At 53.5% G+C, this 19,093-nt stretch overlaps 6 protein-coding genes across 6 annotated transcripts; all 6 read left to right on the top strand.

The window, feature by feature from the left end:
* Positions 1–2,406: 2,406 nt before the first annotated feature.
* On the top strand, positions 2,407–3,552 carry N7462_007857 (uncharacterized protein; the record flags this gene model as incomplete). The annotated part of the gene is made up of 1 exon (XM_057079575.1): positions 2,407–3,552. One exon carries the CDS (start codon positions 2,407–2,409, stop codon positions 3,550–3,552), a length of 1,146 nt encoding a protein of 381 aa, XP_056932245.1.
* A 1,654-nt stretch (positions 3,553–5,206) lies between these two features.
* N7462_007856 (uncharacterized protein) lies at positions 5,207–5,653 on the top strand (the record flags this gene model as incomplete). The annotated part of the gene is made up of 2 exons (XM_057079574.1): positions 5,207–5,521; positions 5,543–5,653. The coding sequence occupies 2 exons, from the start codon at positions 5,207–5,209 to the stop codon at positions 5,651–5,653; spliced, it is 426 nt and encodes a 141-aa protein (XP_056932244.1).
* Positions 5,654–9,467: 3,814 nt separating this feature from the next.
* Positions 9,468–13,427, top strand: N7462_007855 (uncharacterized protein; the record flags this gene model as incomplete). The annotated part of the gene is made up of 1 exon (XM_057079573.1): positions 9,468–13,427. The coding sequence occupies one exon, from the start codon at positions 9,468–9,470 to the stop codon at positions 13,425–13,427; it is 3,960 nt and encodes a 1,319-aa protein (XP_056932243.1).
* A 758-nt stretch (positions 13,428–14,185) lies between these two features.
* N7462_007854 (p24 family protein) lies at positions 14,186–15,051 on the top strand (the record flags this gene model as incomplete). Its single annotated transcript, XM_057079572.1, has 3 exons — positions 14,186–14,392; positions 14,519–14,645; positions 14,732–15,051. 3 exons carry the CDS (start codon positions 14,186–14,188, stop codon positions 15,049–15,051), a joined length of 654 nt encoding a protein of 217 aa, XP_056932242.1.
* A 689-nt stretch (positions 15,052–15,740) lies between these two features.
* N7462_007853 (succinate dehydrogenase assembly factor 2) lies at positions 15,741–16,540 on the top strand (the record flags this gene model as incomplete). Its single annotated transcript, XM_057079571.1, has 2 exons — positions 15,741–16,020; positions 16,107–16,540. 2 exons carry the CDS (start codon positions 15,741–15,743, stop codon positions 16,538–16,540), a joined length of 714 nt encoding a protein of 237 aa, XP_056932241.1.
* Positions 16,541–17,099: 559 nt separating this feature from the next.
* Positions 17,100–18,556, top strand: cpcB (40S ribosomal protein RACK1; the record flags this gene model as incomplete). The annotated part of the gene is made up of 4 exons (XM_057079570.1): positions 17,100–17,179; positions 17,243–17,369; positions 17,549–17,866; positions 18,131–18,556. 4 exons carry the CDS (start codon positions 17,100–17,102, stop codon positions 18,554–18,556), a joined length of 951 nt encoding a protein of 316 aa, XP_056932240.1.
* Positions 18,557–19,093: the final 537 nt, after the last annotated feature.

The following is a 19,093-nucleotide window of genomic DNA, read 5'->3' as shown; positions in this document are numbered from 1 at the left end:
TCCTGGGTCGGAACGCTCGCCGAGCCGTCAAGAGGAGGAACCAGCGCCATGAACTAGCCGGCTGAACCACCATTCATCACCCAGCGTCGGGTCTCCCCTCCAGTTCCCCTCTCCGAACCAGTGTATGCGTCATGACCGTAGTTGATCTAATAATCAGCCGCTCAAACAAGGTTGATTAGCGGTACGGTAGGATCTGCGACCACTTGGCGTTCGTACTTTTGTTCTTTCTCCCCGTCCGATCCTTATGGCATTGCGATTCGTGGAAAGTGACCGTTAATACTTTGTCCAATGCCAGGACGTAGAGAACGACTGGAATGTGGGTCAGCATGGTTGAAGGCTGGGAAGAATGTCACAACCCCCCTAACAATGCATCGAGGAGACTGCAGGAGAGAAAATGTCCTATTATTGGACTCCCCAGGTCGCTGAAGTAAGTATAGCGTGTAAATAAAGGCCCGAGGTGCAGACGATCGGCGGCCCCCGTCGCGCCGTTGGACCTTCTCGAACGCGAGACCGTGTTCTAAATTTATCCATCTAGTCAAAGAGATCACTGGCGTATTGTCGGCGATTCTTCTTGAAGCCACATTCAAAAACATCAAAGCCTCAAAGGATGGAAAAGATTGGAAAGGTGAGTGTGGTCTTGCCGAAGAGAGCTCTTCCCAAGCGCAGTCAAGCATGTTGGGAATCCTATAGCCAACTCCCTGTCCAGGGGTAGATTGGCCGTATGGATGAGACTGTTCCCCGGGTATTCTTTATTTGTCAAGGCACCGTTCGCCATTTCCGGTCATCTTAAATTGACGAGTCCGTGATTCACCGAGGCCCTGGGGGTTGAATATGTCGTCGTTGAGGCTTAGATGCGGGCTGGCGCCTGCGCCTTGTCCCGCCAAAGAACGGGCAAAATAGCGTGAATGAAATAAGTCAAAGGGCCATACGCCCCTCTGACTCCTGTAGATGCCCTTTTTGGATGGATTAGGTGTCGGTGTTCTCGGAGACACTTCCATGTATCGAAAGCGTAGAAAGACAGGGGGGTTTCCAGCACAACGAGTTGGAACCAGTTACAGGACAGATTACTCTGCTACTGCGCATATAGAGCTGCAGCACAAAGGGGGAGACCAAGAACAACAACAGGCTCCAGACAGAATAATGAATGAGCTGTTGTCCGTACTGCGTGAGTGTCAGATAGGCTCCGAGAGCAAGTCACGCCGAATTGAAAAAAGCATGGTGTGGCTATTGCCAATGAATTTTGTAAGGCGGGACCCTGAGTCGGGGGCCTCACATCTTTAGCCCGGGTTTTGATGCCTGATGGGCTTAGGATTAGGCTTTTGGGTAGAGGCCTTCATGGTTTTGGAAAGACCAATGTGTCTGGGGCTTTCGAGACTATTATCGGATAGATTCTAAACACTGGTCGTCCTGCCCAGTTGGTTGGCAGCGCTTAGGGCTGTCGGCAACCAGCTTAGTCAGGAATGACGGTGCCACCGATGGAGTCCTTTCTGGCTTCGCCTTCGCCCTCGCCTTTCGCCCTTCGCCCTTCGTCCTGTGACCCCATATTTATTTTCACCTGCACCCCTCTTTTCCTCTCTGTTGACCCCTATTTGAACTGTATCCCACCTTCCTCGTCTTGCCTCCGACTCGTCGCTGTCTGGTTGCCGACGACGCCGACATCCGACGTGGAGGCAGCCTGGTGACTCAACTCGGCAATTCCCTCTGAACCGCCCGTGACCCCGCGGAACGTGGGTGTTCATATCCTCGGATCGTCGCAACTCCTCTTCTCCCTTCGACCTTCCTCTCATCACCACACTTGACCAACAACCCGACCGTTAGTTCACTGGCGACCTCCTGAACTTGCCCCTTTTCGCACTCGGGCATTCCACTGCCGTTTTCATCGCGTCGCGAGAATACCACGCACACGCCGACGCCTCCTTTCTCGCCTCGCTCTCATCTCTCAACTCTCACTCGATCCCGCCTAGGCACTTATCGCCTCCCCGCATACTCTCTCCTGATAACCGTTTTGTTTTCTTGCGACGGTGCCCGTGATTTGACTGACGACGAGACTCTTTTGAACGACCCTCTCTGGATTCAACCTGCAGAAAAGGATCTCACACAACCTGAATGATAACCAACAACGTCCAATATATACTCATCATGTACTGCCTGAACCTTCTTGTCGGGGCCATCCCCGTCGACTTCCCTTAAGCGATCACACGATTCCCGTGTGCCTCACCATGGACTTCTTTCCGTGCCTTGGAGGCTTTTGTCGCCACTCCAACCTGATTATCTTGATCTTCAACTGAACAACCACAAAACCCCATCTCCCACCACGAAACTTGGCCCCTGCCAAGCTCGACAATTGTCAGAAATATTCGTGGTACTCCAATATCTGTTATTCAAACTTTGAAATCCTTGGCTCTGATGGAGCCCGTGGAGAACCCGATGCCAGTCATGGCCAGCCATGCCACCCATCGAGAATCGTGGGATTCTCTTTCTTCCACCTTCGCCAACCTCGAGGTTTCCTTCTCGCAAGACAGCTGCTACGGCTCCGACGAAGTCTCCGTCTCTTCCAACAATCCAGCCCCGCTCCCATCTAGTATCGACACCTGTACTACCAAACACGAGAGTTCATCCTTGCATCCCATCTTGAAATCGATCCTGAAAAACTCAAACGCCGATTACCACCACGACACTGAATCTGAATCCGGTTACGGATCGGACGATATTGAGTTTGACTATGATGCCTTCTCCGACGAGGACGATGACGACGACCTGTCTGATTTCTCTGTCTGGGAAGACACTCCAGAAAATGTCCCCGAGACGCGAGAGGATCGTACCGATACTTTCGACGACTCATTTATCGGCTTCGAGCCCTCAGTCCAGTTTGATCCCATCGTCCAATTTATCGACACTCCTGATCACTCTGAAGCAGAGGACGAGCCCGAGAGAGCTGAAATGACGTGTCACGAGATGATGCTGCTGTCACTTCAGTCCGGTGGTTCGCCCGCCTCTTCGATTCAATCCGATGTGGATGACATTTCGGACGATGAGGGTGACCACCATCACAAAGAATTTATCCGAAACTGCACCACTTACCCTGAGGATTTTACTCATGACGCAGTGGATGTGGACCGTCAACTCTTTGTCGCGTACATGAATGGCATTCACGGAATTGCTGATGCCAAATACAAAACTTATCTCCACGCCCAAGCCGACAACATCAGAATGGGCCACGAAATTGAGTCCATGCATCCGGATGATGCACCTTGCATGTACCTCGACCTGATCCAATCCCACGTCATCGGGGTGTTCCGGAATCTCCTCTGCGTGGATGAACTGAACGAGTTGATCGGGCTGCGTAAGGAAGAGATGACCGTCGCACAGGCTGAGACCAACTCTGCTGTCCTGAATCAGAATCATCACCATATTCTGCTCGATAAGGTGGAGCACCTTCTCCTTGACCGTCTCACCAATGGACGCGTTGACATGTATCCCGACGAGCTGAGTTTCTTTGCCGGTGGCGTTGTGCATGCCCTCGGCACACAGGACCTTCCTGCGCCGACCTAGACTCTCACTGCTCTGGGAATCTTGGCACAAAAACTATAGAAATCAAGCTACGACGTTACGATTATGAGAAAAAATTAACTGGGTACTTTCGGATTCGCCATGACACTGGCGATGGGGGTTTACTACTTGCTATTACCCCGACGGTTCACAACAACCGGGAAAAAAACTGAAAAATCAGGCAATCGGGCTCCAAACAGCCCTGCCGGCGGCAATGAAGCCTGCCTAAGCCTGGGAGGCTTCTGGTCATGTATCTTGCCTAGCTAGCATTTGATATTCCAATGGATTGTTTCAAACTTCAAACTTCTTGTCTTCCGGCTTTCGTTTGGCCAAAGTAATCCATTGTAGCCCATCTCCTCCACCGATCCATCCAGTGCGACCATCAAACGCCATATGCCTGGACTACGGCGTCTCATCTCCGTCTCGCTCCACCTGCAGTATGCGGAACACACTAACTCGACTAGGAATCCCCCTGTCCCGACAACCTGCGTACCTTCTAGAAGCAGGGAACCCGTTGAATGACATGGCCCTACCTCTCACCAGACATGTCCACGCTTACCGATGGGCGATGAAAAAAGGCCCTCGTGCCCGAGGTCTAGAATCTACGCCCACGGGGGCCCCAAGGGGCCCCGGCCTCAAGCCTAAACGGGGAAGCGACAGCCACGACGTGTTTCAGGATTCACACCCTCTTTTTCTCCCGCTTCCTTCTCGACGGCACGGACACTAGTCCTTCCAATACGCTACTCTGACACTTCCGTATAGAGCCTATTGCATCCGCGTCTCGTTTCCCGTCCGTACTTTCTTCGTACAAAGCGTGTGGAGTCCTTGCCACGCGGAATGATGGCCCGTCTCCGGGGGGTGCCCTCATCCCAGGCTCCGTCGACCAGGACGGCACTAGCAGACCGTTAGCCGTCGGAGAATTCATGCATGGTTTCCTTCCTGATGCGGCAGGGATGTGTGCTTAGTGGACATGGATGAGAGGTAAGCCCTGACCTATGTTTTGCTGAGCTAGGCTGCGTGGTTTGATATGTGTCCAGGTCTCGGGGTTTCGGCTGGACTTTGCTCGTGTCGGATCCTGATATGATCTCCTCTTACATGACTCTGATCCGTAGTTGTAGTGTCATAGTTCATCCATCCTACGCGACCAACCTCGTGATAGTCTGGTGGTATCTCTAGACAGTGTGGAAGAGGATCTACAAAGGTTCGGAATACAAGGAGCGGGAACAAGCGGAGAACAGTTCATCCAGCCTATCACCCATTGGATGGATAGTTCAACAGCGACGGTCTTTATCGCTGGAGAAAGGAGGGGAAGGAGGAGAACTGTCATGGAGAATATGTCCAATAGCCCGGTGGGGAGTGGAGTTCTGCACGAAGATTGGCAACCCTCAACTCCATCGCATTGCCCGTAGTGGCGCACGGCTGCACACTGTTGCCACAAGTGAATTATGCGAATTCTATGTATTGCTCGGAGTCCGTCTGTATACTGTATAGACTCTCGCGCCATCGACGCCCCGGCACTCCAGGGCCTTCGGAGGACAGCGGCACACGGGCACAGCCAAGTCCCGCGCCTGCGTTGCGCATGCAGGGCTTCCGCCGTGTAACTCCCGGTGCTCGTTTTAGTTTTGTTGGCCGAACACGCAGGACAGGTTGACAAGTCATGTCGGACAAGTTCGACCAGGAGAACTGGTATTCCATCGCCGTTGACCGTGTCGATCGCAACGGCCAGGCGCACAGACAGAAGCGAAAATGCAAAAGTCATAAGTCCTCAGCCGTTCGCGCGCGATGCGGTGTAGACTGCGCCCGCAAGACGAGCCTTCTCGCTTGTCCAGTCGGAGCCGTCGGTTCTGGTCGTTTGCGAGCTTCGAGGTTTCTCTATGCGCCTGTGCTAGCACCGAAGTATATCAATCATCACCAGTGCTGGCTCCATGCGGACTTGGACAGTATTGAAGGATCACCGGATGGAGCATTTCATGTCTGTCCTCCCCGCCCTTAGCCTAAACGTAGCCTGGACTGCCCCTCCCAGGGGAAGTCTGGGAAGTCTGGGAAGCGCCGTCTTGGCTTTTACGTCGTGTGGAGCACCCCTGGCAAGAATCAGAGAGGATAAGTGACAAGCCGGACCGGAGTGGACCCCATAATCCACACGCTATCACGACCTAGAGGGATCCTTATTTCCCTGGCCCCCCTCGGTACGGAGTCGTCACGCTTCGGAGAAGACAATACAGAGTATTAGCACCCTAAACAGGGTCATGGGCGGGGCATCCCAGTGCAGACTTCAATAGAGCCGGGGGTTGGGAAGGCGATCGTCGAAATAGGAAGGACTCGACAATAAGCGGCGACCAAACGCGCTGTGAGGTATAGGGTCTCTATTTTGAAGCGCCGAACGGAGCATGAAATGGATCGACTTTCGGCATGCGAGGACCTGGATGCAACGAGATTATTGCGCGGGCGACTACTGTCCTGGCTGCGCCGCATCCTTGTCTTTCACGAGAGATTTCGCTCCCATACTGCGTCCCTTTAGACTTTCGCATCTGCTAGTGCCCTATAAGCTTACGTGCTGCATGCCTTTGGGAGGGGTCGTGCAGGGGCACCGCTGGGATGGGGCATTGTAGACAAATTCCGGGGACCAATAGGCCGCGCGCCAGGACAATAGAATGTATGCACTGTGATGGAATATGATATATCGCAACCGAAGTCGTGCGACGCTCAGTCGGGGCCCTCATATCACAGCAGCACCGCACATCCGAAGGTCATGCCCGGGGGAGGGGTGATTTGGATTTTCGCTGAGATGTGAGGAGTCTCCATTGGTCTGGACCGGGTCTGCAGCGGCGACGACAATGGGAGTCCAAAAGCAAAAAAAAAAAAAAAAAAACGACGGGCGATCTCGGTGTGATACTAGTTGCAGGCGGACTCGCAGGTGAGAAAAAGAAATAGAGCTTTCCCCGGGAGTTTCAACGTACAGAGTACATGAATACATGATCATCGGACGTGATACGTACGAAAACGGGATGGAGAGCACAAGACGCACCTGCACGAGGCCTTCAAGGCAACCTGTCTCGAGTCCTCGAGGCCAAGCACACGACGGAGCAGGGTGAGAATGCTCCAAGTGCGACTTATTCTCCATTATTAGCTGGCATTTGCCTTATTCTCAGGGGCAACGCCTGATTGACCGCTCATTATAGTTTCGGAGCAGAGGCGGGTTCCACTTGCGATGTCAGGGAGAACATCATTGTTTGACCGGGTTGATAGAAGTGTGGAGTAAATGCAGTACAAGACTTCTTACAGGTGTTACACAGAAAATGATGGGATTGGAATGCATTATCTCGCAGGTCGGGGGTCCTCTCCACGAGCTTGACTTGATATGGATGATTACAGTCAAGGAGGCACTCTCCACCCGCTCTATGCACGGGTATTTTGTTTGCATCTGTACGTCCTCGGACGGCCAAGAAAGATGACATAGTCGGAAGGCTCACTTTCCCCCAAGCATTTGTGGATGGAGCCCACCCAGACCAGCCTCCGTTTTGGGACCTCTGGGACCTTCGGTTCTCCCGAAATTCTACCTGCCGTGGGGCGTGGGGAGTTGATTCGGCCCATAGTTATGCTCTGGGGTGTGCGGCCTTGGAACATGCACGCTGTCGTGATTGGAGGCTCCGACAGACGCGATCGTGAGCGATCGTTGGTGCAGGAGGGAACACCGTCAGGTACCTGCGGAGTACAATACCTCCCGTGCACCACTCAGATATAGCCATCCTGCTGGACCAGGATTGGGTCTCAAGCCAGGTACCACGGATGATTCGTCACATGGGGACAAGTCCGAGCCGTCATTTGGCCGAAGTCGCTTGGGAAGGAGCAGGTGGTGCGCCAACAAGCACCAAAGCATTGTTCAGTGCCTAGCTGGCTGGGGTATCCAACGAATTCTCAATTAGTGCCTAGTATCACTGTCACGGCAGGAGGTGTCGGATGAGAGACCAGAAATTGAGGCTCCTAAAAGAATGCTCATTGCGGACCATCCGACCGACCGCGTGCTTCATCCGCACATTCTTGCGCCTTGACCGACGGGGAGGAACAGAACCATTGTCGACCGCCCCCAGGAATGCATCTGATTGGGGGCCAACGGGGCGGGCGCGCCACCGGTTCTAATCGGCGCCTTTGCCTCGTGGGTAACCCCGTCGGGGGTTCCATGGAACGAGGGGCGAGAGCTGAGGAACGTGGTGCGGCCGACTCGTGCAGTGGGACGGCAAATGGTCTCTGACCTACGGATCGGACCAGGGGCAACACGAAGGAAACCGTGACGCTCGTGAGCCTAAGAAAGATAACCCTTCATCATGGAAAACCTGTCCACTGATGTGCCCTGGGGAGCCAGAGACTCCACCACCGGGCACCGAGAGCCAGAGTTAAGAATCAATGGCGTGGACAGGGGATGCCGCCCTGGGGCGAGTAGAAGGCATGGAAGCCACGATCGAAGGGGGCGCGGAACCGAGAGCAGCAAATGCCCCCGAATTCAAATCATTGAAATCAATCTGAAATGGCCCAGGGGGGTGGAGACGGGGGTGGTTTCAGTGGCAGATGGGCTGGGTTGGGAACAGAAAACCAATAATGCCTCCTGAATGGGCAAGGCGCGAAAGACTAACCGTCGTGCGGGCTCCGCCTGGGCTCCAGATCCGTGGCGTGGCGGATGCTTGGTGAAGGGCTGATTGGCCATTCCAATCACCGCGTGGAGGCCGGTGGGGTCCGGTAGCGCACTCTCGGGGCCCGTCGATCGTAGCCGGCGGGTTTGCTGTTTTTTTGTACCCCTGGTTTCTTCATCGCGATAGGACCAGCATGTCTGGTTGCACCCTAGGAGGGCGGGGGACACTGGATGGAGATGCTCGGGATCAGGGACGATGGTGTGATGGTGTGATGGGGTGATGGGGTGAGGTTGAAGTTGGGAAAATGAGAGACCATGAGGAATGACGAGCACAAAACGAGGTCGGGCACCTCGTGCGCTGCACTCCGCCAAATTCCAATTGGGATGCGCTTTGAAACCTTTCCTATTCATCATGCAGGAAAAACCAAGCACAATCATTTGTCAGGACGCCGCGGTAGGAACGACGGACACGAGATGGAGGAGATCGACAGTATGCAATGTAATTACAAAAAAGTCCAGACAATAATCATCAATGCGAAATAGAGTCCCCGACTCCATAAATTATTCGTCGTCCACCCCCCAAAGCCGCTCGAAGGGGCTCCACCCGTCTCGGAGGATCGTGAAGATAATTCAATCAGCACCTCCTGACCCTCCTGACCCTCCTGACTCTCTTTCTTCCCTTCTCCAACCCCTCACCCCTTCGACACCCCGGGGTAATTCTACAGTATTATGAGCAACGGCTGGATGGCATAAGCACTGGTCCATACGGGTAAGTGGGAGTTTCTCTCTTGCTTTTGCTTTTGCCATTTTTTTTGAACCCGCGATTCGGACAGCCGGAGTGACGTTGTCTGGCCTGCATGGACTGTCGTACAAGCAGCCTCTCTCCCTGACTCTACCTCCTTCACACGTATGATTTTGCTACGCCGACGGGGAAATTGCGCGGGTGAAGGAGGAAGAAACAGAGCCGGACGAAACAGGCCCCCAATACTCGCATGCCAATGTCAGCTTCCACGACAGGAGAATGTGTCAGGCTGACCTTACGCCGTGGGAGTACAGGATGATTTAGAGATTTGATTCCGACCCAGTCCCGCTTCTCACCTTTGTCTGATCGAGGGTGCACCCCAGAGCCCCCGAACCGGCAAGGCTCGCTGGTAGCAACTGAACAAACCCCAAAGACCGAGGTAGGAGGTCAAACGAGAGAAGACAAGCGGACAAAGCCCCCTCCCTCCGACCCCCGAGGACCTCCCTTCAAAGAGACACCAGGGGACCAGGGTCCCCGTGACGCCCGCCCATCATGCAATCATACAAAGGATCCGATTTCCTGGACGCCGGGACCTTGTCCCGCTCGCGCAGCACCAGTCTCTCGAGCACCAGTCTCTTGAGCGACTCGCAAAACCCCCGAGTCAATCTCATGTCGCCGCCGTCGGTTCGCCCGCCGCCAGGCTTCATCTCTTCTTCCGCTGCCTCCGAGATCATCACCTCCGACCAAGAATTCAACGCCGCCGACTTCGTCGCCGAGAATGAAGAGACAGGCGCTGGCGCAAATGCGCTCGTGACGCCTGCTGCGCTCTCACTCCTCAATGGCTTCCTTGACAATCTGTTATTTAATATCCTAGCCGCCTCTAAATCCACCCAACTCGCTTGTATCCGACCGGCCTTGGCGGACGTGCTGAAGCCTCGCCTCGCCTCGGAGGTCGTCGCAACCGCCGACGAGGAATTGAGCGAGTACATGGGGGGAGCCGAGGATGAGCAGACCGAGTTTCGCGGTGGCCAGGAGCCAGGTGGGGATTTCGATTTGATTCGTTCCTGGAAATTGACCCGGCTCCGCTGTATGGTCTATACGCGGTTGGGTGATATGGAGGAGGAAGATGAGGACGAATACATAGCCCAGGAGGGTCTGGGCGAGAGCGACGGTGCACCACGCAGGTTCTCCAGTCATGTAGACAACATCACGCCCGCAGCAGCGATTTTCCTGACCTCGATTATTGAACACATTGGCGAACGTGCTCTCGTCATCGCCGGCGAAACCGCACGCTCCCGCTTATCCGCGAAGCTAAATGACGGCCAGCAAGATGATGCCGAATCGGATGAGGATCGCAAACGGATTGACCGACTAGTAGTGGAGGATCTTGATATGGAAAAGCTAGCCCTCAATGCGACCCTCGGGCGGCTGTGGCGCACGTGGAGAAAACGCAGACGCAACACGACTCTCTCGCGAACTCTATCGCGGGAATCTTTCCGCCGCCGTGGCTTCTCTCTGGCGAATAGCCGCAAGAGCAGCATCGCGACTATCGAAGAGCCCGTTACCCCCCAGGACCCTCTGCCTGAAGAACTCCCCGTTCAGGTGGACCCGACCACTGTGCCTTTGCCTATGACCGATTATGATGTGCAGGAAATCGAGGTGCCCGGGTTTTCGCCCGAGTTGGAGGGCGAAGTCCAGACGATGGAGGCTATTGTAGCCCTCAAGGTGCGACCGCGCAGCTTGATGGTGTTTTCTTCACCATCCCTCGTACCCAGGTCCCCCGGTTCGAGCAACGGATCCCCGGTAAGCGCCGGAGCCATTGACAACAAGACCCTTGGCCATGCTCGCTCGAGATCTTTGCCAAATTCGCCGGCTAGATCATCGCGTGAGGTGCAGCAGCAACAAGCAGCACCCGCCACAGCCGATCAACCTTCCCCGAGTGGCTCGGAGAAGAAACAGCTGGAAACCATGTACGAAGATGACGAATCCGCGGAATTTGTGGATGCTGCTGAGTCTGCCCCTAGCGTTGAGGTCATCACGTCGCACGAAGGTAGCGAACAGCCTGTGGTGGAATCTGCAGAGAAGGAAAGAATATCTGTTGTGCAGGAGGAAGAAGAGCAGTCGGGTCCATCCGTTGGGGAAACTGTGTTATCCTTGCGGTCCAGTCTCGATGAAGAAGACGGAGCAAGTGATCGGTCGCATAGTCCTTGCGTATCGGTCGCCTCCATGGCTGATCAGCCCTCCAAGGATCCTGAAGTGATCGAAGGGCGAGGGATGTGTGAGAAGCCCAAATTGACATCGACCATTCAAAGACCCAAACGGAAGTCCAGTAGGGACCCTGCAGTGTTTAATGCAAAGCCGATCATTGCAGCAACTAGTGAGCCCGACATGCAGCCTGTCGTGGAGAAGCCGCCAGCCACGCAAGGGGCTGCATCCACGCCCGCACAACCCGCCGCCACAATCGAAGCTATCGAGTCTCTTCGCGGCGATGATGATGTTACTGATGGCGACCTGAATAAATCGACCATGTCTTCAACGCCTGCATCTGCCCCTTCTACTGATGTGGTGATGCCCGAGAATTCTCAACAACCCATCGTTGACGCATCGGCCGTACAGCAACCAACTGTCGAAGATCCTCCAGTAGACAAAGAAGTTATCGAATCGCCTACAGTCCAAGAGCCGGTCATTCAAGAACCTGCAGTACAGGAAACGACTACTCAGGAACTTCCAGCTCAGGAGCCAGTCGTCCCAGAGCCTAAAGTACAGGAGCTTGCCGTCCAAGAGCCCACAGTAGCGCCAGACTCTCCTCGCCCAGCATCGGCAACAGATAGCGAGCACTCGCACCGGTCTCGCCGTCACAGACCGAGCCCGTTGGTAGTTACACCCAACAATCGCAGCTCTGCAGGAGTCGAGCGAGCAGCCGTTCAGCGCATGCCTGCACGCCCAACAAATTCGGTCGCGTCTACAGTGCCAATCAAATCCCGCCGGTCTGAGAGCTTCGGTAGTGCTCGCGACAAGCGTCCAGTCACCGCTGGGTCTACTACATCGCAGGTGTCCAGCAAACTGAAAGGTCTCATGACTCGCCCACAGGCTGAGTCCCCTACACTTCGGCTGCGCAGTTCATCCGACACAAGCCGGGCGTCTGGCAGTGCTGATTCCTTGGAAAACGACACCACGGACCTGGACAAGTTGATCAATAGTGACGAGACTATTCATTTCACATTGACGCCGCGCAGTGTGAGAGAGATGACTTTCCCCGATTTGCCTCGCCCAATTCCTCGCTCCGATACGGCCAACACCTCGGATCTTGCTGAGTTTATCAAGAATACTGGTCCGCCCGGAGACGAACGCCGTGAACGAACGTCTATGTCTTCTTTGAAGCCCACTGGTGAAGCGAGCCCCATTAGCAAGTCAATTGAATCACCCAAGCACATTCCCATCTCTTCGCGAATGACCATATCGCCATCAAGGTCGTCGATTGGTGCTCAGGCGCGGGATGCTCGCTCAACAGCTGGCTCGACCCGTGAGTTGGCCGACTTTATGAAGTCAACTGGCCCTAATGGCGTGCCTGTCCATCAACCTAATTCTCCTTCTGAGTCGACACGGCCGCCTCGTCCTCCATCAAGCTTCTCCACCCGCACCAACAATACAACTCGTTCGAACCCCAACCGCCCGCGCCTACAGGCTCGTTCCGCTGAAACCAAGGGCTCTCAAACCTCGGAATTAATTGATTTCATCCGCGAAGGGCCACCGCAGCCTGGTGCGCATCGTATCCCTCGCACTGTGGCGCCATTCCGCAACACCATTGATTCGGACGATCTTCAATTTGATACTATTCAACACGAGAAGAGTCATACTACCCAAAGCTCGCTGGCCAGCACTCGCGATGGGTCTACGCCAAACAAGTCGCTGACTTCCCTTGGCTCTCGGACTGGCCTATTAGATTCATCAGCTCGCCAGCCCAAGGCTACGCCGTCTTCTAGTACAAAAATGCAGGACGGCCCTCAGCCCGTCCGAAAGCAGTGTCGGGTTCCGGATCCATATGCCATTGACGACGATGACGATGATCTGCTCGAGGAACTCATCAACGCCAAGCCTCAGCGCGAGGAAGAAAGTTTGATTGACTTCTTACGGAGTGCTCCTCCACCAGATTTTGAACAGACCCCTCAACCATCAAGTGCCAGAGTGATTCCTTCGTCTGGCATGAAATCCCGACTCATCCGTAGCTCCACTGCCGACAAGTCCCCTTCATCCAAGATGTCAATCAGTTCCCTTCGCTCTCAGAGCACCCTCAACACACAATCAAATTACTCCTACAAGGTCGGCATGGAGCGCAATCCAGGCACTATCCCATCTGCCACACACCGGCAAACCGATACCAGCGCGCTGGCTGAGTTTCTCCGCAACACTGGTCCCCCAGAGGCACCAGTAACCCGTGCAGCCCCCAGCCCGAAGGTGAAAGAAAGTACCTTCTCGCGCTTCTTTGTGCGCCGGAAGAAGGTCGAGGCCTAAGCTCATGCCTTTCCCGACTCTTCTTTTGTCTCTCCCAATTACTCCTACCTCTGTTCTATACTTTGAGCGTTTTCAAGCCCATCTAACGATCCACATCTATCATGTCCATCGTTCCAATCTTCTCGTCTTTTCTCGTCCTTCTATTTCGTCTTTCTGTTTTCCATTCTCCCATGAATGTTTCTTTTTATAGAGCTTTGATGCCCTGCACTTTTTGTTTCCAGTGTTTACTTGGTGGCTACGGCCCGGTGGCTCTCTATTTTCTTACCTCATCCCGTTCTTGATGTGCACTGCTTTCTCTCGACGTTTCCTTCTGTGGATGTGATACTCTCTACTGGACTGAACGACTAATCTGGACCTCTCCTTTTTCTTCTCTCTTTTTTTTACGCATGGGTTTGACTTGGATGTCCTTGGATTTCTTTTGTGAATTTTGCGAGATACCATGTTTTCAAGTTTGTGCTAGTATCTAAAATCCTCGACGATCGGGAATCAATTCTTTCTCAACTGTATCGATTTGTTAAAATATGTATTGCGAGTGTAGTTAATTCAATGTCAGCCCTCATTATGGACATTTAAGATATTTTCCATATAGCATTGAACTCCTCGTAATGGATCATGCCCTTTATCTTGGTTGCGGTAGATGCTAGTCCTAAATAGGTATTTTGATGCCTTAAGGCATAAATTGTTGATCCCGCCGAGTCCCCTTACCAGGTGGCATCAACAGCTCTCCTGTTTACCAACTGCACCAGTCCCCCTACACCATGGGCTCCTCTCCATTCACCATGAGGTCTATCCTTGCAGTCTTTCTGCTCGTGGTGCAGCTCGCGTCTGCTCTGAAATTCGACCTAGCTGCCACCTCGGGCAAGAACGAGCGATGCATTCGCAACTTCGTGTCCAAGGACCAGCTGGTCGTGGTGACTGCCATTGTCAGCGGCCAGAAGGGTGATGGCCAAAAGGTCAACATGCATGTAAGCATTCTGCTTTCTGGAGAATAATAGACCTCAATGCAGCGGTGTTCTGCGTCGCCTGAGGCGTTGGTCTGGTCGATGTGTGAACATGCGATGGACTGACGTTTTATCTCTTTGGAATTACAGATCAAGGACTCCATGGGCAACGACCATGGTCGACCAAAGGATATTGTTGGCGAGGTTCGTCAGGCGTTCACTTCGACTGCGGACACCGCGTTCGATGTCTGCATCGAAAACCAGCTTTCTGGTCGTAGTAAGTTCCCCAGCTACCGGCCAACACCCTCTTTCAATTATCGGTCGCCATCTCCTAGGCCTCTTATTGACCCCATTGATCAATAGGCTCCTCGTCAAACCCCTCCCGTGAGATCGAATTGGATGTTGAGATAGGCGCCGATGCTCGCGACTGGTCTAGCATCCAGGTTCAGGAAAAGCTTAAGCCCGTCGAGACCGACCTCCGCCGCATCGAGGAGATGGTTGCTGATATCGTGACTGAGATGGAGTACCTGCGTGCACGAGAGCAGCGCCTGCGCGACACTAACGAGAGCACCAACGAGCGCGTGAAGTGGTTTGCATTCGGCACGATGGGCATGCTGATGGGGCTGGGAGCGTGGCAGGTTGTCTACCTGCGGGCTTACTTCCGCTCCAAGCATCTGATCTAGAATGGATATGATATGCTTCGTTAACTTGAGACAGTGGTTGCATGCATTTTGGACGGTTTTCTTTTTTCCCTGTTGTCTCTTATTTTCCTATTCCAGCTCTCTTGGATCTCAGCAGCGCTGCATGGGGAGTTAGCTGTGCTGTTTTGGATGTGCCCTCCTGTCTTACAGTTTGCTGTCCCAATACTGATGACCTCAATGATATAAAATACATGCCCCAGAGGTTTTAATTTTTCCAATAGTTGGTCATACTTAGTGGGCTGGATATGCAATTCAAGCCGGTGTTCCGAAGACTAGTTACTTAAAGCACAACATAACTTACTGGAGAAGGTCCAGTCATTGACAGGAGAGAATCATAAATCCAGTACATATTCTCGGAATTGATTTAGACCGAAACACAGACCATTCTCTTCAACTTTCATTCCGTGCCAATAACGACCCGAAGCCGCTGTGTAATTGTCGATGGCTCAGCCCCCCAGCCCTGTCCGGGTGTAGGTCCACTGGATCTTCGGACCCGCAAACAATGCAAACATCGGGAATTGCAGGCCCCGGCCGGCCCGCGGCAGCGTACCTTTTTCGGGTCGATACTCCAGATGATGTCAAGTCGACATTACTTTGCACGTTAATCAAGACTACACCATCCGGTGACCCAGGATTTGAGCACCAAGTTTCCAGTGAACAGAGTCATCACAATGTCTGCTCCACAGCTCATCCGGTGCTGCCTCCGGCCGACGCGGCAATCTTTCAGCGTCTCGGCAATCTCGCGCTCGTTCGGCACGACGCCCCTGCGCTTCAAGGTCCCGGAGGGCGCATACCCCGGGAAAATCGAGCATTTCACCGGCGGTCGGCAGGAGCAGGAGGGCGCACAGAAGCCCGAGCTGGAGGTGGGAGAGATGGAGGGCATTAAATTCAAAGTTGAGCCTTTGAAGAGAGTCGGAGAGGATGCTACGACAATGAGAGCGCGCCTACTTTGTTCGTCCCTCCGTCTAACCATCGCAACTTGCCTCGATGCAACGCATTTCCGGTTCCTCCGAAGCTAACAATGACCATTACAATAGACCAGAGTCGCAAGCGCGGAATCCTCGAGTCCGACCTCCTTCTGTCAACCTTTGCCGACGTCTATCTGGGAACTATGACCCATGAGCAGTTGCAGGAGTACGACCGTTTCCTGGACGAGAATGACTGGGACATTTACTACTGGGCCACGCAAGACCCGCCAACTGAAGTTGACCAGACCGCAGCTCCCAAGGAGGATACTGTGACAGAGACCTGGAAGAACACCGGCGCGAAGAGTGGCGAGTGGGCACAAACTATCGGTGCATTCAGGGCTGCATACAGGCCGGTACCGACGCGGTGGAATGACTCTGAGGTGCTGCGTTTGCTGAGAGAGCATGTTCGCGATAAGAGCGCGACCGGCTTTGAGTCGGCAAAGAACAAGAGGACTGGCGGTGGAGGACTGGGTCGCATGCCGAATGTGCAGGTCTTCAACTAGAATATCTGGTTTGGATATCCTTGCTGTGTTAGTCTTCGTTTGTACTATATGAGGTGATTGGTCATTGTTGATGGTGATGTTATTATTGTACTGTAAGGATGGCAATGAAATAGACATGCCCAAGTCCCATGCATAGATTAATCTCAAGTTCTAGTGTAGATCAATCAACAGATCAATCAACAGGAAAGAGATGCGCAAGCATGATTGAGGTGTAAAGCCAACTTCCTGGATAATATTCGGTCTGATGATTCTGATGATGAGGATATTTTCAAATCGGATTACCGAGCCAATTTTCCACTTAGTCCATTTTATTTTTGCGGTCATTATAGACATTCATAGACCCTGTTGCTTGACCCGGAAGTATACAAACTTGGACTCCGCCGCCCCGTCACATGACCTTCGCTTATGGTTAGGGCACGGCGGAACCACACAAGGCGACAGCCAACCGGGTTAGGGCTTTGGCGGGCACGCAGCGAGTCTCCTTCCTCTGCGATTTTATCTCCCCAGCGTCAACGACCTACTCCGCCCATCCTCTCTCCTTCATCGTCTCACTCCCATCATGGCTGAGCAGCTGGTTCTTCGCGGCACCCTTGAGGGCCACAATGGCTGGGTTACCTGCCTGGCGACCTCCCTGGAGAAGTAAGGCCAACGCCTCCGAATTTTCGCAATGATATCTATTCTGACTTTTGTTGCCGCCTTTAGCCCCAACATGCTGCTGTCGGGCTCTCGCGACAAGACCCTGATCATCTGGAACCTCACCCGCGATGAGCAGGCTTACGGCTACCCCAAGCGCAGCCTGGAGGGCCACTCCCACATCGTCTCTGACTGTGTATGTCATCACCACTTTAACCCCCCTCCTTTTGAGCGCACCAGCAGACAAGGAAGGATTCCATTCGACAGAGGAAGGACAATGGTTTCCGAGATCTGGACTCTGGAATTTGCGACGAATTCGGAAAATATGCGACAATGGAAGCCTTTTCGCTGACCAATGGTCTTTGGATGTTATAGGTGATCTCCTCCGACGGTGCTTACGCTCTGTCCTCCTCCTGGGACAAGTCCCTCCGCCTGTGGGAGCTGTCTTCCGGCAACACCACCCGCACCTTCGTCGGCCACAACAACGATGTCCTCTCCGTCTCGTTCTCCGCCGACAACCGCCAGATCGTCTCCGGCTCCCGTGACCGCACCATCAAGCTGTGGAACACCCTGGGCGACTGCAAGTACACCATCACCGACAAGGGCCACACCGAGTGGGTTTCCTGCGTGCGCTTCAGCCCCAACCCCCAGAACCCCGTCATTGTCTCCGCTGGCTGGGACAAGCTCGTCAAGGTACGCCCCTTTTTCCTATCGATTTTTCGAAACCCCCCGCAGCTTTCCCACCTTGTTCCCACATGATGTTTGCATATTTTACGTATTTGCTACTTCAGAGCCCTCCACGGCTATGAGACAATCTTCACCAATTGCCTGATGGAAAATTCAATACCCTTTGTGGTATTGATTTGAGGAGGACAAGGAAAAAAATTTTCCAATTGACTTCACACATCGAGTTGAAATCAAGTTCCAGTTGGCGCTGACAATTTCTTCACGATATAGGTTTGGGAGCTCGCTTCCTGCCGCCTGCAGACCGACCACATCGGTCACACCGGCTACATCAACACCGTCACCATCTCCCCCGATGGATCCCTCTGCGCCTCCGGTGGCAAGGATGGTACCACCATGCTCTGGGACCTGAACGAGTCCAAGCACCTCTACTCTCTCCACGCCGGTGATGAGATCCACGCCCTTGTCTTCTCCCCCAACCGCTACTGGCTGTGCGCTGCCACCAGCAGCTCCATCACCATCTTCGACCTCGAGAAGAAGAGCAAGGTTGATGAGCTCAAGCCCGAGTACGTTGAGAAGGGCAAGAAGAGCCGTGAGCCCGAGTGTGTCTCTCTGGCCTGGTCTGCCGATGGCCAGACTCTGTTCGCTGGTTACACCGACAACAAGATCCGTGCCTGGGGTGTTATGTCGCGGGCATAGATGAGTGTTGTTGATGTGTGAGCGTATGCGGTGGAGGAAGGAGGCCTCTTTTTGATCTTATCGCCACGGGAATCAAAAAAAAGTTCAAAACCAGAACAAGAAGGGCATTGGTTTGGTTTGGGATGTATGAGCCACGAGCAACGAAGCACTTTCGTGACCGGAGGGGATTCCCCGATCCGAGAGGTTTTCTGTCATGCCTAGCTTACTCGATTCGCCATTAAAATCGAATGTCTGGAATCTTGTGAAGGCATGTGATGTTCTAATACCACACAAGGCATCAAAACTGTTTCCTTTTTTTTGTTAAATTCACCCTCGTTGTTTCGCGTAATTTGGGTGTCATCCAATGTAGAGGCCGGCCGTACGTACAATGTAGATTGGTTTATGTGGAGGACGTACGTTGACGCTTTCTTCATTCATAGATCATCCTTTGACCCTCGGTATGCATGATAGAGATATCTACACAATTGGCTATTCTTTCAACCCCTGGTTTTGCCAGTATCAGCAACCCTGTTTATTGGATGGACTTTCCGAAATGTT

This window comes from Penicillium macrosclerotiorum (genome assembly GCF_028827735.1).
Source record: "Penicillium macrosclerotiorum strain IBT 26536 chromosome Unknown utg000007l_segment0_segment0, whole genome shotgun sequence".
Taxonomy (NCBI): Eukaryota; Fungi; Ascomycota; class Eurotiomycetes; order Eurotiales; family Aspergillaceae; genus Penicillium; species Penicillium macrosclerotiorum.
The sequence above is the reverse complement of the archived record's forward strand: the minus strand, read 5'-3'. Positions and strand labels throughout refer to the sequence as shown.